We start from the raw sequence: 14946 nt of genomic DNA, 5'->3' as shown, positions 1-14946 counted from the left end.
ATTCTTTCCAAAATGGAACACTGTGGATTGGAATAACTGGTTTTTCCTTATTAAAAAAAAATAAAATGTTTGCTATTAAATAGTTTGGTTCAAATAGTTTTATTTAAGTTTTATTAATAAATAAATAAGTTTTATTTAAGTTTTGTATAAAGTTAAGTTTATATATATATATATATATATATATATATATATATATATATATATAATGATGATTGCAACGTCTTGTCAGACGAGAGCCACTCCCTCAGTCACTAAAAGTCCATGTGCCCGAATATGACTTTTTAGCCCTGCCAGCGACTTGCACACCCTCAAGCAGACATGACACTGAAAACGCTCACTGATTTGTATGAGACTAACAGCAGTAGAACCTGTATTATCGTGGGCTTTCATGTGATTAACAAAACCTGCCTTAGACAACAGAGCCCGATCACATCCAGAGATCTCCATGGTTGGGCGGCAAGGTTTGGCATTTCCTACATGCTCTCTTAAGCTTTGCTCGGTCTATTTTGACTGCTTCATAGTGTTCTGCACCCCTGTATATCAGTGTCCTCCACTGCTTGCGATCATACGCTAGGGACTCCCAACTGCCAACAGGAATATGAAAGCTCACCAGACTCTCCTTGATACTATCACGAAAACGTTTTTTGGGCTTGTACTGGGGTCTTTTTCCAAGAAAGAGCTCACCATAGAACAATTGTTTTGGGAGACGATAGTCTTCAAACCGGATGAGATGACCCGCCCAACACAACTGGTTCTTAATAACAATGGTAGCAATACTGGTTGTTTTGGCCTTTTTTAAGACATATGTATCAGGGACAAAGCTATACCACTTTAAACCAAGAATGTGTCTAAGGCAGTGCTGATGGAACCTCTCGAGCAATTCTATATGTGACCGGTACAAGGTCCAAGTTTCAGATGCGTAGAGTAGGGATGGTACTACACATGCTTGATATACTGAAATTTTAGTTGTCAGAGTCAGATCACCATCAGACCAGACTCTATCTTGTAACCTTCCAAAAGCATTAGATGCCTTGCTGATTCTCTGTCTTATTTCCGCATTAAGAGTGCTATCATTTGATAAGGCACTCCCAAGGTAGACAAAATTTTTTACGACTTCAAGGCGCTTTCCACAGACGAAGATATCAGGTCCCACATACAGATCATTGGGAGCGGGAGTGTACATGACTTTAGTTTTCTTAATGCTGTCAGTCCGAAGCAGGTACAAGCATTTGTAAAGAGATCCATCACTAGTTGCATATCTACTGAGGAGTGTGTTACCATGTCAGTCAGCATCATCAGCATACAACAGTTCCCTAACAAGTCCATCACTAACAAGTGTTTTGGCTTGGAATCTTCTGAGGTTGAACACCTTTCCAGTCGTTCGGAATCTAATATAAACACTCATATCATAATCGTGGAAACCATACCAGAGCATAGCAGTCAAATAGAGCGAAAACAATGTTGGTGCAGCTATATCACCCTGCTTCACACCATTATCAAAGTTTTGTATAAAGTTAAATTTATATATATATATATATATATATATATATATATATATAATAGATAATTCATTTACTTGAAACATACTTAGTTTATACTAATCGTAATAGATTAAAAAATATTTTCCATAAAGTTTATTATATAATAAAAAAAAATTTTTAATATAAATTTTGAACATTTTGAAATAATCCAAGCTAAATGAATGTCTTTTTATTGGATTCTAGAGCATATATAATGTAGCAGAATAATTTTTCCAAGTTCAAAATATCAAGTTATTTTAGTTGGTCATTTATTTTTCAAAAGGTAGCTATTACAATATTGTTTCATGTTGCGACTAACAAGTTTGATAAATTTATGTTTTTGCATATTTAGTCACATACTCATCAGATGTTTACATTAAAAACTTACAAAGAAAGATGTTTACATTAAAAAAAAGATGTTTACATTAAAAACTTACAAAGAAAGATGTTTACATTAAAAACTTACAAAGAACAGCAAGAATCCTCCTGAGCAGTTCAACATCCAGTGATCATATATCTAATCCTCATGAAATTGCTTATATCACCCTGAATATTACCTTAAATCTTTATTCTATCCCTAAGCTAAGTAGAACACCTAATAACACTCTAGTCAACTACTTTTAAAATTAGATAAACCCAGTTTCAATATTAGTACATCGTACCTCACCTTGACTACGGACTTGTGCAATAAGCCATGAAACTATTGTACCTAAAATTCCTCTCAAAACTACAAAATACTGCTGCTTATATACTAAGTAAGTACCTCCTATAGATACTTTACCTCCAAGATGACTGCCTTGTCTGTTTTGCATGACAAACCTTATTATTTTTTACTTAAATTCTCTTTCTCCTGATCACTAACAAATCAAAACTGCTCTATTTCCTAAGTTGACACTAAACCTAATCCGTCTCACGTAACTTAGATGGGTCCTTGCTCTCCGCCCTTAACCCTAACAAACTCGTAAATCGATACCCATTAACACCTAAAATTTCCTAGGCATGCTCCTGATTATAACTCCCAACCCATAACCAAGCTTCTAAGTAAATACTTACTAGCCATAGTCCAATACATTGACTTAAAGTAATCTATAATGAACAGTAACCATTAATATCTCTTTATTAAGAGATAGTATTGCAATAATTATTACACAAACTAAACCGGTACTCATTGAAATAAAAACTTCCGGATATTAAGAGAAAGGCGAAGTCATTCTCCTTCGTTGTAGTCTAAAGGCAACTTACTCAAATTGTCTAAAATTCCATGCATTCGTATACAATACTACTTATCCATCCATCTATACTTTAACTATACTTACAGAATATGCAATAACCTATATCTATCAGGTATAACTGTACTCCATATCAAATGTTCTCTTGTCTCTATACTGAGCATATCTAATCTTTCAGTCTTACTAAATGTCCGGTTTGGGCACCAAATCAGAATTTCTAATAGAAAGTAGATCATACTCTAACACTTTATCCTAATCCTAAACCTACTAAACCATATCTAACCATACATTCCTAAACCTACTAAACCATAACTAACCATACATTGCTAAACTTACAAAACTATATCTAACCATACATTAACTCGTCTCTCTCGATCCATTACTGTAGCAAATTTAGCTGCTTCCACTGCATGAATTTTTACCTATACCCTCTCTCAGTAAAAATGAAAATGGTCAGCATAATAATGCCCTTTTTAAACCACACTTGAGGAGTGAAAATCTTCTGTAGAAGCTAACCTAAATGCCCGATTTTTCCAGGAGATATTAACCTAAATAACCAATAAATATTAACTACCCATGCGGGGTCGCAGAAATACCTGGATTAGGACCCAGGCACGGGGCGAACCCCCTCGGAGCTGATGGACCCGTAGGTCTTCCCAGGCCATCCGTCTAGGAGAAGGAAAACTCTGAAACTAAACCTAGGGGAGGGAGGTCTCTTCAGTCCTGGACGGCAACCTTCCTAGAGCTGGTGACTCAAACAAATCACCGGTTGGCAAACCTAAACTGCTTAAGGAGGAGATAGACTCTGTCTATCGCCCGGCTTTCATACTCCTTCTTTGCCTATTGGCCAGGCGTATAGGTACTATCACAGGGACTCGTCTGAATCACCCAGTGGTTGACCTTGTTTCCTGACTAGGGCAATGAACGCCGCTTTTCCCCACTCCCGCCACATCCCATCCCTCTAAACTGGACACAGTGGGGTGCTTCAGTGCCATATATGTCGGTGCAGTTGGACTGGGCTGGCTTTGCCTAATGGATTGAGGGTACCGGATTGACAGTTCCTGGCTGCTGTTTCCGACTGATAGTACAGGAGCCCTAACTCTTTGGTAGCGCTTAGAGCGGCTGCTCCATCAACAGTTGTAAAATATCGGGATGTTTGTAGTGCCATGTCGCGCATGGAAAGGGACCCTGCACTCATCCCCGGTGGGCTTTCCTGAGGCCACAATCCTGTGGGTGAGGACAGCTGATGGTCTACTTGTATTGCATGTCTGGTACTCTGCACAACTACTTGTCCAGCACCCCCTCACTCATCCACCCTAACTGAAACTTTTAAATAAAATAAAATGAAATGACAGCTCAAGCAAAAGTTACGTTTAAACCAGGACCAAACTCAAAGAAAACCAACCTGCCTCCTCCCTTGAGGCTTGCATTTACTAATATCCGCGGGCTTAGAACTAACTTAGATGATGTTGAGTCATTTCTCCTTGTAAACACCCCGGATATCTTAGCATTAAGTGAAACTAACCTTCACTCCTCCATTCCCTCCAACCACTTTAACATGCCTGGTTATCTCCCACTCTACCGTAAGGACTCGGACAGACATATGCATGGACTTGGAGTCTATATTCGAAACACCCTCCCCCTAACTAGAGAAATAAAACTAGAATCAGAGGGCCAGGCCTTTATGTGCTTCAGACTAAATATGCAACACAATATTAGCTACTTGTATTTTCTCTACCGCTCTCCCTCAAACCAAGACTGTACCCTAATAAACAAAGTCTCAGACAGCATAGATATAGCACTCTCCCTCGATACTAGCGCACAAATACATGTATTTGGTGACTTCAATGTCCACCACAGTAACTGGCTAGGATTCTCAAATCACACAGACGTAGCTGGTAGCGCCACATATAGCTTCTCTATATCTCATTCCCTATCTCAATTGGTTACATTTCCGACACGTTTCCCAGACCAGCACGATCAACATGCCTCACTTCTAGATCTCTTTCTGACAACGGTTCCCAATGACTGTACAACAAATGCCCATAGCCCACTCGGGAATGCTGATCACGCTGTGATAATGGTAGAAATCAGCCTAAATTCTCGCCTTAAAACTGAAGACCCACTACTCAAAACAATGAGGTATTACAAAAAGGCTGATTGGGAAGCCATCAGGGAGCTCATCAGAGATGCCCCATGGCAAAATATCTTTACTCTTCCAGCGGAACAGTGTGCAAATGAGACAACTGAATGGTTCAAAACTGCTATTGAAGCACATGTTCCCGCACGGAAATACTATAGCAAGCCCCACTCCCCCCAATGGTTTACTTCTGCTTGTGCAGCTGCCATTTGTCAAAGGCAGCATGCGTTCCGCAGATTCAATCGATATAAGTCCAGCTCAAATAAACAGAAGTTTATAGAAGCTAGAAATAATTGTAAGAGAGTGATAGACACAGCTAAGTCAGATTACTCTGAAACCACCAGAAAGCGCATCGAAGCACAGAAATTAGGAACCCGGGATTTTTGGAAAATCTACAACAGCGTAGTTAATAATGGACAGTCAATTATTCCCCCACTAACAAACAATCATGAGGTTGCTTGCACGGCAACTGACAAGGCTAATCTGCTTGCCAGTCGGTTTGCCTCAAACTCCACACTGAACTCGGTACACCACTCACTCCCTGATTTTCCTCTGCGAACAGACGCCACACTTGACGATTTGAAAATCACCCCTTCTCAGGTATATGCTATTATAAAAAACCTAGACACCTCTAAAGCATGTGGACCAGATCTCATCCCGGCTGTGCTATTAAAAAAATGCTCTGCCGAGGTTGCTCCAGTTCTGTCCAGACTTTACAATAAATGCCTTAACGAATCTTGTTTTCCCGACTGCTGGAAAACCGTCTCTGTGGTACCAGTCTTCAAGAATTCTGGTGAAAGAACTGACCCACTAAATTATCGCCCCATTAGCCTCCTCCCGCTTTTCGCCAAAATATTTGAGTCCTTAGTTAATCAAGTCCTAGTCCAGCACCTAACAGCTGCTAAACTCCTGACTGACAAACAATATGGATTCAGGCAAGCCCGTTCAACAGCAGATATCTTAACTGTAGTTTCTGAACGTATATACCGTTCATTGGATAAAACAGGGAAGGGTAGAGCGGTGGCCCTTGATATATCTAAGGCTTTTGACAGGGTATGGCACGATGGTCTTCTAAGGAAAATTAGATCATATGGAATCACTGGAAGAATTCATAACGTAATTAAATCCTTCTTAAGTAATAGAAAAATCAAAGTTGTCCTCGACGGACGTACATCCAAACAATATGACATAAATGCGGGAGTGCCTCAGGGGTCTATCCTTGGACCTCTATTGTTCCTGATATTCATAAACGACCTCCCTGATAATATTGTTTCGGAGATGGGTATATTTGCCGATGACACCACTCTCTATAACAGATACGAGGGGAAAACTAATGAACACATATCCAAGAAAATGGCAGAAGCACTAGAGGATGACCTCCAATCCGTAGTGGAATGGGGACAAAAATGGTTGGTCTCATTCAATGCTGCTAAGACTAAGCTTGTTTCCTTCAATAACTACAAGAAACCTTCTCTACCACCAATAGCAATGGCCAAGAACACATTGCCTGAAAGTACTTCTTTTAAACTCCTCGGCCTAACGTTTACAGGGAATATGAACTGGAATAGATACATTGAGAGCATTGCCAAGGCTGCTGCAAGGAAGGTTGGCTCCCTCTACCGTGCTAGAAAACTACTTACGCCTGCCAGTATCCTATACCTCTATAAGGCAACCATTTGCCCATGTATGGAGTACTGTTGTCACATCTGGGCTGGTGCATCTGCTGCTTGTCTCTCGCTCCTGGACAGGGTTCAAAAAAGAGTCGCCAACTTGATAGGTCCTGAACTGTCATCTAGGCTTCAACCTCTGTCCCATCGACGAGATGTTGCATCCCTCTGCCTGTTCTACAAATACTTTAATGGTGAATGCTCTGACGAACTGCAAACACTTGTACCTCCCCGACGTAACTACCCCCGACAAACCCGACAAGCTACTAAGTCTCATCCCTTTACAGTGGAGATCCCTAGGTGCAAGAAAGCCTTTTACTCCAATAGTTTCTTCCCCAGAACTGTGGGTCTTTGGAACTCCCTTCCGGGATTCTGCTTTCCCAACTGCAATGATATGCAGAAGTTCAAGTGTAATGTTAACAAACATCTTTCTACTCTTCTCCCTTCATAATGACCCCGCTAATTAATTCCCTAATAGTAGCCCCCTGCTTCAAAGTGGCACTGTGCCTTGTTTGGGGTGAAAATTGAATAAAAAAAAAAAAAATAAAAAAAAATAATGGGCAACTTCATGTAACTAACACGCCCCACTGTTCCTTCTTGTTTAGAAGTTGATTTGAAAACAAATCAGATATTGTGACAAAATCGATTACATTTTTGTGGTATTGTCAGCTGATTTTTGTCCACACATATCATCCTAAATATGTTTTTAAGAGAAAAAAATGTTCTGCCAACAACATATATTGGTTACCTGATAGAAACATTGATTACTGTTAACTGAATGATGGCCAATAATAAAGGTATGTATATGTAGATTGCATGTTGCTTCACCATTGTTCAAATTTCAGGACTTGAACTTCTGTTTTTCAAAATCCTGGAATGCTCAGCAGCATTCAGATTCCAACAGTAGTCAGCCATCATGACTGTGTCCCAGTGACCCTGATACCTGCTCTCCATCTCTTTCAGGTCCTTATATTCCACTGTTTATCACTCATTGAACCCAGGTTCTCAGGAAACCAATCCATATGTGAAAATAGGTAGTGCATCTTGATGCTCATGTCGCAACCTGGGTTTCTGAACGCCGTCAGAATGTTGTTGACAAGTTCTATATACTTTCTGGCCTCATTGTTGCCAAGAAAGGTTTTTTCACTACCAGAACAAATGTCTTCCACACTTTCAGTTCCATTTCGTTCATTTAGTTTTTGAATTCTGGATCTCTGAGCTGCCAGATCTGAGGACTGTCAAAGATGTCAGCTTTCAACTTCTCCATGGTCAATCCTGAAAAAAGCCTGTCACAAATCAAGCAGTCATCATCAGTGTCCAAAGCCTCAGTGAACTGTTTGATTAAACCAATATTCATAGACAGCGGTGGGAAGAGTGCTCTGTCTCTGTCCACCAGAGGGTCATTAATGACGTTCCTTTCTTTGCAAGGCACCAATTTCTCCCACACAGGCCAGTCCTTCTTTGTGTATTTTGAAAGATTTGGAGATTTTATGATTTCAAGCTGATCCCTTTCCAACATAATCATACAGAACTATCAGACCTGAATACTTCTTATCATTAAAATAATCATTTCCAATCAAAACAATTATTTGACAAGGCATTTTACCCTCTCCAACTTCTAAAATGCTCCACACGTGCGTACATGTGAACAAAAATGTAAAAAGGACTTGTGATCATAGCTCAAAAACTTGACCTGATTGAGCAAAATCAATGTAATTTTTGGATTCAGCGCATTAGATTCGTCCTAAATCAGCTGAAAAAATGCAGACAACAAATTTGTTTTTGAGAAGCATCCATTTCCCTTTGTCAGATTTGTGTTCAGCTTTAATTGTTAGACTTAAAATTTAATTTTGTAGGGTCAGTATTAATATTTAAAAAAAATTTTTTTATTAGATATATTTATTATAATTTAATTTTATTTTAGCTAATTCAATGGATTTAATTTATCTCGTTAAAGAGATACAACTTTGCTGAGACAAATTATTATACAAATAATTTTTTGCTGTTCAGTTTAACTATTTTGTTTCAAACCAGCTACATTAATCTCTCTTTTTTTTTTATATTTAAGTTTCAGTGCAGTTTTTTATTAAAATATAATTACTAATTTTTTTTTTTTTTTTTGCTTCTCTATGACGAGAATTTGTTGTAAGGCTTGAATTTTTTTGTTGTACATCATGATGTGATTCACAAATGATAGCCATACTGCGCAATGTGATTCGAAAATTAACTTTAATGGTGAATGCTCTGACAAACTACACGCACTTGTACCCCCTCAACGTGAATACCCCCAACAAACCCGACAAGCAGCTAAATCCCACCCCTTCACAGTAGAGATCCCTAGGTGTAAGAAAGCCTTCTACTTTAATAGTTTCTTCCTCAGAACGACTAAACTTTGGAACTTGCTTCCGGGATTCTGCTTTCCCAACTGTACTGACATGCAGAAGTTCAAGTGTAATGTGAACAGACATATTACTGCTTATCTCCCTTCATAATACCCCTGCAACTTATGTCCCCGATAGTAGCTCCCTACTTCAGAGTGACACTGTGCCTTGTTTGGGGTGAAAATTGAATTAAAAAAACCAAAAAAACATTTTGTCTATTTGTTTACTAAATTGATTGCTTGAAGTACTCTTTGGACTAAATATTCTTCATTTTCTTTAATATTTTCACCTTTCATGTTTGGATTTCTATATTTGAATTGGTTTGTTTTCATTGGTTTTCAGGAATCTGAACTTCAAGTTGGTAATGATATCAGCAATATTGAAGTTGTACGTTGGATACTTCGAACACAGTTTGATCGCAATGTTGTTACGCACTATGACGTTCAGGTATGATTTGGATTACGATTCCGTTTGTTATATTTTATCAGTCCCCCACTTTAATTTTTTAGTCGCAGCAGGAAGATTCTATCTTGAATTGCTTTTGTCCTCTTTTATATGATTAACCTGTTATTTTTTTTTTTTTTTTAATGTTTCATTTTTAATTTAAAACTTGTGCTGTTTATTTGTTAACGTAAAACACTTGAAAGCTTTTTCCTAATTTTTATTATTTCATCTGATCCTTTTCCATCATTTTCCGTCCATGTTTTAAGATCTTCTTTAATTGAGACTTTATTTGTGGATTAATGATTGGTTAAGAGGAGAGTCAGGATAAAACATGTAACTTGGAGTTAGCTGTGTCGAGCCACATCTGGCTGAAATTGAATATTAAATAAGAAACTGGTCACCATCTTCTAAGAAAAACACCAACATTTCAACTAAAAAATATGCATCAACTTTTATTTCAGGAAACACTGGAACATAATGAGAATTGTTAGGTAGGCTGGCTTTTATCAATAAACAGATGCTGTATCCTGGAGTTCCATTCTAGTAGGCCATTCGTGGTGAGACAATAAGATGATGACATGTCCTGTCATAAGATGATCAACTCTGGAACTGATTTGAATTGTATTTTTGGCAAGCATTGATTTTGAGTCTGCACTGTTGCATTTTAGTTCCCACATATTTATAAGTCTGGCCTGAATGTGAAGCCAAACCACAACTCAATTTAACGCAAGATATTGTGCAAACATATAAACAATATAGGTTTCCCATGCAACTGCTACAAGACCTTCAAAATAATGAGATTTCTAAATATGGAACAGTTTTTTTTTAATATCTCTCCTCACTTTTGTAATGGATTAGCATGACTTATTTAGAAATCTTAATCTATTCCACAATTAGAATTTTTTCTAATAGTGTAATATTTTTGTACAAATTATCTCATGAAATAAAAACTACATGATGGTCACTAGAGAGGTGTGAGATTTGAAGTTGTAAATTTGATTGTTTAAATTTTATTGCGTCTGGCTTATTCACTTTTTTTGATTTACACATGACATTTTGAGCTAAATACCACGTTAACTTGTTCATCAATAGATGATCTAACTATTAATATCTGAATGAATACATAGAAAAGACTTTTTTCATTTATCCTAACTATATTAACATAAAAACAGTAAGATCTATTGTTTTTTTTATTATTTATCTTTTTACTAGTTATTCTGTTGTATATAATTGTTCTGCTTACCTAAGTGGTGAGGGAGTTACCTGCCCTTTGTTTATTTGCGCCGTCCCTTTTTTTGTGGGGTGGGGGGAGACATGTTTTTTGTTACTATTAATTTTAATTTATTAAATATTTAAATATTTTTTACGTGTTCATGGATGACTTTTTATGCACGTAAAAAATACTTAATAAATATTTAAATAAAAAATATTTAGTAATAAAAAATATTTGTTTAGTCTTGTGTTTTAACAAATATATAGCATTTTTACTGAAAAAGTAGTGTAAAAAATGTGACAAAATGCATATAGTCTTAAAGAGAGAAAAATATTCAAATGTGCAAGGCACAAAAATAGTCATAAGTTCCTTATTTTTAATCAGATTTTTAAAATTTAAAGATGATTCTTTGTTAACACCTTAAGGTCTTTCTATGTATGCCATTATTGAGATATTTTCAAGCCATTCAAATTTTTTCATGTGTATTGCTACTTATACACATTTATCGAATTAAATTGTTTATTTTAATCATCTTTTAGCACCTTAAATAAAAATAATTCACCCCGTTGGCTTTATTTTTGCCAATATTATTATTTTTCATTGTATGCTATCGACATCCTCCCGATGATGATATCTGAAAGAGCTCTAAACAGATTTCCACTTATATTTAAATGTTTGTATAAATTTTGTACCTCTAAACATATATATTGTACTTTGGTGTAATGGCACTAACTAGCTAAAAGTGCTTTTTTGGCAACCACGCATATAAAGAACACTTTTTTTAGTTGGCGCAATTATCCCAAAGTATGGTATATATATATATATATATATATATATATATATATATATATATATATATATATATATATATATATATATATGAAACCTGAACAGTGAGATTTTTTTTTTTTTTTTTTTTTTTTTTTCACTGTTCTTCCAACTGAAACCAAAATTCCCTTCTTCCCTCATTCGTTTCTTAGTTTTTAATTTATCATTCTGACGTTTCCTCTTAGAGGGTCAGACGATAAGGCCTTAAGGAAATTTTAATAATTTCACCTGCCCGTTTCTTGTTTTTTTTTGGTATTTAAATTAAATTATGTTTCCTCTGAAATTTCTCCTTCCATTTTGCTGTACCAAAAATCTACTTATACATATATATGATAAAGTTCTGACATTTTATTAGAATGTTTGAAATGATTATGTTGTATAGAAAATAAATTTAAAAAATAATTGTATCTTATTTTTAAATAGTTGTCTAAATATGGATAGAAACTGATTTGATGTTGAGCTTGAATATCTCCTAAATGTGTGAAATTTAGAATTTATTTAATCATTTCTTTTTTTTTCAAGGAACAAGTGTTTGATTATATTTTCAATCATCTTGGCATCGACACTGAAAGTTGTGTTGATCATCCTATCGTCATGTCGGAAGCTTTAGGAAATCCAAATTACTGCAGACAACGTGAGTACATCACTTTTATTTATGGTTATTATTTAATACCTTGGAAGGTTTATTGTAGTTACTTATGTGCAGATTATTTACAATAGTATTGAGCCATTTTTTTTTTTTTTTTAATATAATAATAGAAATATTTGGGAGATGGTTAAAGAGATTTTTTTTTTTTTTTTTTTTTTTCAAATTTTCTTGTAAAGTTTTATAACTTTCAGAAAATTGAATATATTGTTGCCGTGAACTTTGTCAAACAGATCCTTGATATTGTCTATTTGGTGGTATTGTTTGTCTGGTTAATTTGAGATGTTTACAAGCAATGAGTATGTTCAATGAAGGTTGACTGGCATGGTATGTATGTTCTTCCTTCAAAAGATATGAATGAGTTAAGTAAATGTGACCGATTCATATTCTTGCTAATATCACCTCTTCCATCCTCAGTCTTCTGCATCCTGGTTGCCAATTTATAATGATAAGCGTTATGGAATTTAGTTTGTTTCTTGGGAAAAGATTCATAGTTTGCCATTCTAACATTTATTGAAATGAAAAATCAAATATCTAAAAATTAACATGGATTTTAAATATGCTACTAAAAAAAAAGAGGTTATAGTCAGCTTGTTGTATATTGGTTTATATTGGAGGAGATGATATATTAAAACGTGTCATGTATTATCTAGTGGATGTAAGATATTGTGCTTTTAACAGACAGATAGTAAACGTATAAATCGTATGTATTTTTTTTAGCCAGGGGACATAATATTGACGTGTAAACCGAGTCATGTTGTATCAGACTTATCACACGGGATATTTTTACAGTTCATATGTAAGAAGAATAATATATGCTTCATACCTTTTTTCAAAGAGTTCTTCTGTATCTTTCTGCTGCTCCGTGACAAACCATGAAGCGATCAGCACCATATAATTGAGACATCTGTTCTTATTTGTGAAACCATTAAAACAACTCTTTATATTTTTGTAATATAAATTTATTACAGGTTTTCACAGGAATTCTCTCTCTTTCTCTCTCCTTCTATATATATATATATATATATATATATATATATATATATATATATATAATTTCCCCTATTTCATAAATAAACAAAAAATAAGTAACAAAATCTATCTTGTTAGTTATCAACATCAATTGGTTTGTGTTCTGGGTTATTTTTTGAAATGTATACACACATTATCATCATTGTCAAGGGGAGATTACTCTAAATTCATGTACAGTTTGAATGTAATATTTTGTCACAATTTTACAATGCCAACTTTGTTATTTTTTGTGATTATTGTTAAAAATACTATAGTGTATACTATTTTTTTTATTTTCACACTCTTGTTAAAATTATTACTTGAAATAGCTCGAATTCAACCTGTTGACTTTTAAAAAAAAAACTTTTCAATGTCATTTGGTATGATTAATTATTTTCCTCTATTACACAACTGCAAATGAAATAGTAAGGTAGACGAAATTCTCTTGAAAGGACAATAATATGAATAAAAACAATGCAAGTGTTTCCTGTATGCTTTGATTTTTCTATAATTTTTAAAACTTTTTTTTCTCCCCAGAAATGTCGGAGTTGCTTTTCGAGTGTTATCATGTTCCACAGGTTGCTTACGGGAACGATGCTCTCTTCAGTCTTTATAAGAATCATCCAAAACCAGGTAATTGTTTTTTTAATAAATACATTATACAACAAAAAAAAAATCTTTCTTTTTTTTTTTTTTTTTTTTTTTTTTCTTTACTCATGTTCATGGGACATAAGGGGCTTTGGGACCATGCCTAGGAAAAATTAACAAGATCTTGGTTTACATTAAATTTAAACTTCTGCATATCAGTACAGTCAGGAAAGCAGATAACAGTAAGGAATTTCAAAGTCTAGCTGCTCGAGAGAAGAAACTATTTCAGTAGAAAGTTTTCTGGCATTTAAGGACCTCAACAGTGAAAGGGTGTGATTTCGTTGTTAAGCAGGTTTGTCGGAGATATATACATCGAGGGGGGCACAAGTACGAGTTCATTAGAACATGCTTTATTAAAATATTTGTAAAACAAGCATAAAGATGTAATATTGTAGTAATGGGTCAGGGATTGGAGCTTAGCTGACAAAGTGGGACTTATTAGATTGGAGACTCTTTTTTGGAACCTATCCAAGAGGAGAGACTAGTGCTAGATACACCAACCCAGATGTCGTAACAATTCTCCATGCATGGGCGAATGGCGGCTTTGTAGAAGTACAGGATGACCTCGGGTGTGAGTAGTCTTCTAGCACAATAGAGAGCACTCACTTTCTTTGCAATTCTATGCAGTTTTATGTTCATATTGACTACAGTCCCAACTTATATGCCCCTCTCCACCTGATTGCAACCCCATGGGCTCTTGCATGGGGTACAGTTGAGAAAAACACTGACCGTATACTTGCAACACCAAGGAGGAGCTGATTGTTAGGGTTAAACTAGAATTAAAGATCATGACCCAAGCAGAATGTGATAAGAAATTTTGTATCAGCATTAAAAATGGTTTTATGCTCTTGCCTTTGTTAAATATTTATAACTATAGAATCATTTTGATTTTATTTTTTACTTGTGAGTTACGGCTTGAAGGCCACTCTAGGGTAAGGGTTAATGAGTGTTAGGTAGATGGTAAGACAAGATTGTTATGATTAGTAATGGTAGAATTTAAGAAGGGTTTAATTATATAACAGGACAGCTCAGCAAGAATTTATTTATGTTAGACTTGAAATGACTGTAGCAGTCAGCTGGGAAGTAGTCCTCTGCTATTGTGTTCCACAGATAAATAGATCTAGGAAGGAAGGTTTGTTCATGAAATTTAGGTTTAGTTTTAGGCACAAATACAGTTGTTGTAGCTAGCCGAGTATTTGTTACGAAAGTTTTGCAGGGG

At 35.5% G+C, this 14946-nt stretch overlaps 1 protein-coding gene across 1 annotated transcript in view; it reads left to right on the top strand.

Annotated features, from left to right (window-relative positions):
• Window positions 1-14946, top strand: part of LOC145241409 (actin-related protein 5-like) — a 154267-nt gene that overhangs the window by 14272 nt on the left and 125049 nt on the right. The window contains exons 4-6 of the mRNA XM_080104337.1: window positions 9280-9384; window positions 11945-12056; window positions 13617-13712. Of these exons, the coding sequence (XP_079960463.1) occupies window positions 9280-9384; window positions 11945-12056; window positions 13617-13712 (313 nt within the window). The remainder of the gene's footprint in view (window positions 1-9279; window positions 9385-11944; window positions 12057-13616; window positions 13713-14946) is intronic.

This window comes from Euprymna scolopes, chromosome 20, assembly GCF_053919585.1.
Source record: "Euprymna scolopes isolate OS-2025 chromosome 20, ASM5391958v1, whole genome shotgun sequence".
Classification (NCBI taxonomy): Eukaryota; Metazoa; Mollusca; class Cephalopoda; order Sepiida; family Sepiolidae; genus Euprymna; species Euprymna scolopes.
The sequence above is the reverse complement of the archived record's forward strand: the minus strand, read 5'-3'. Positions and strand labels throughout refer to the sequence as shown.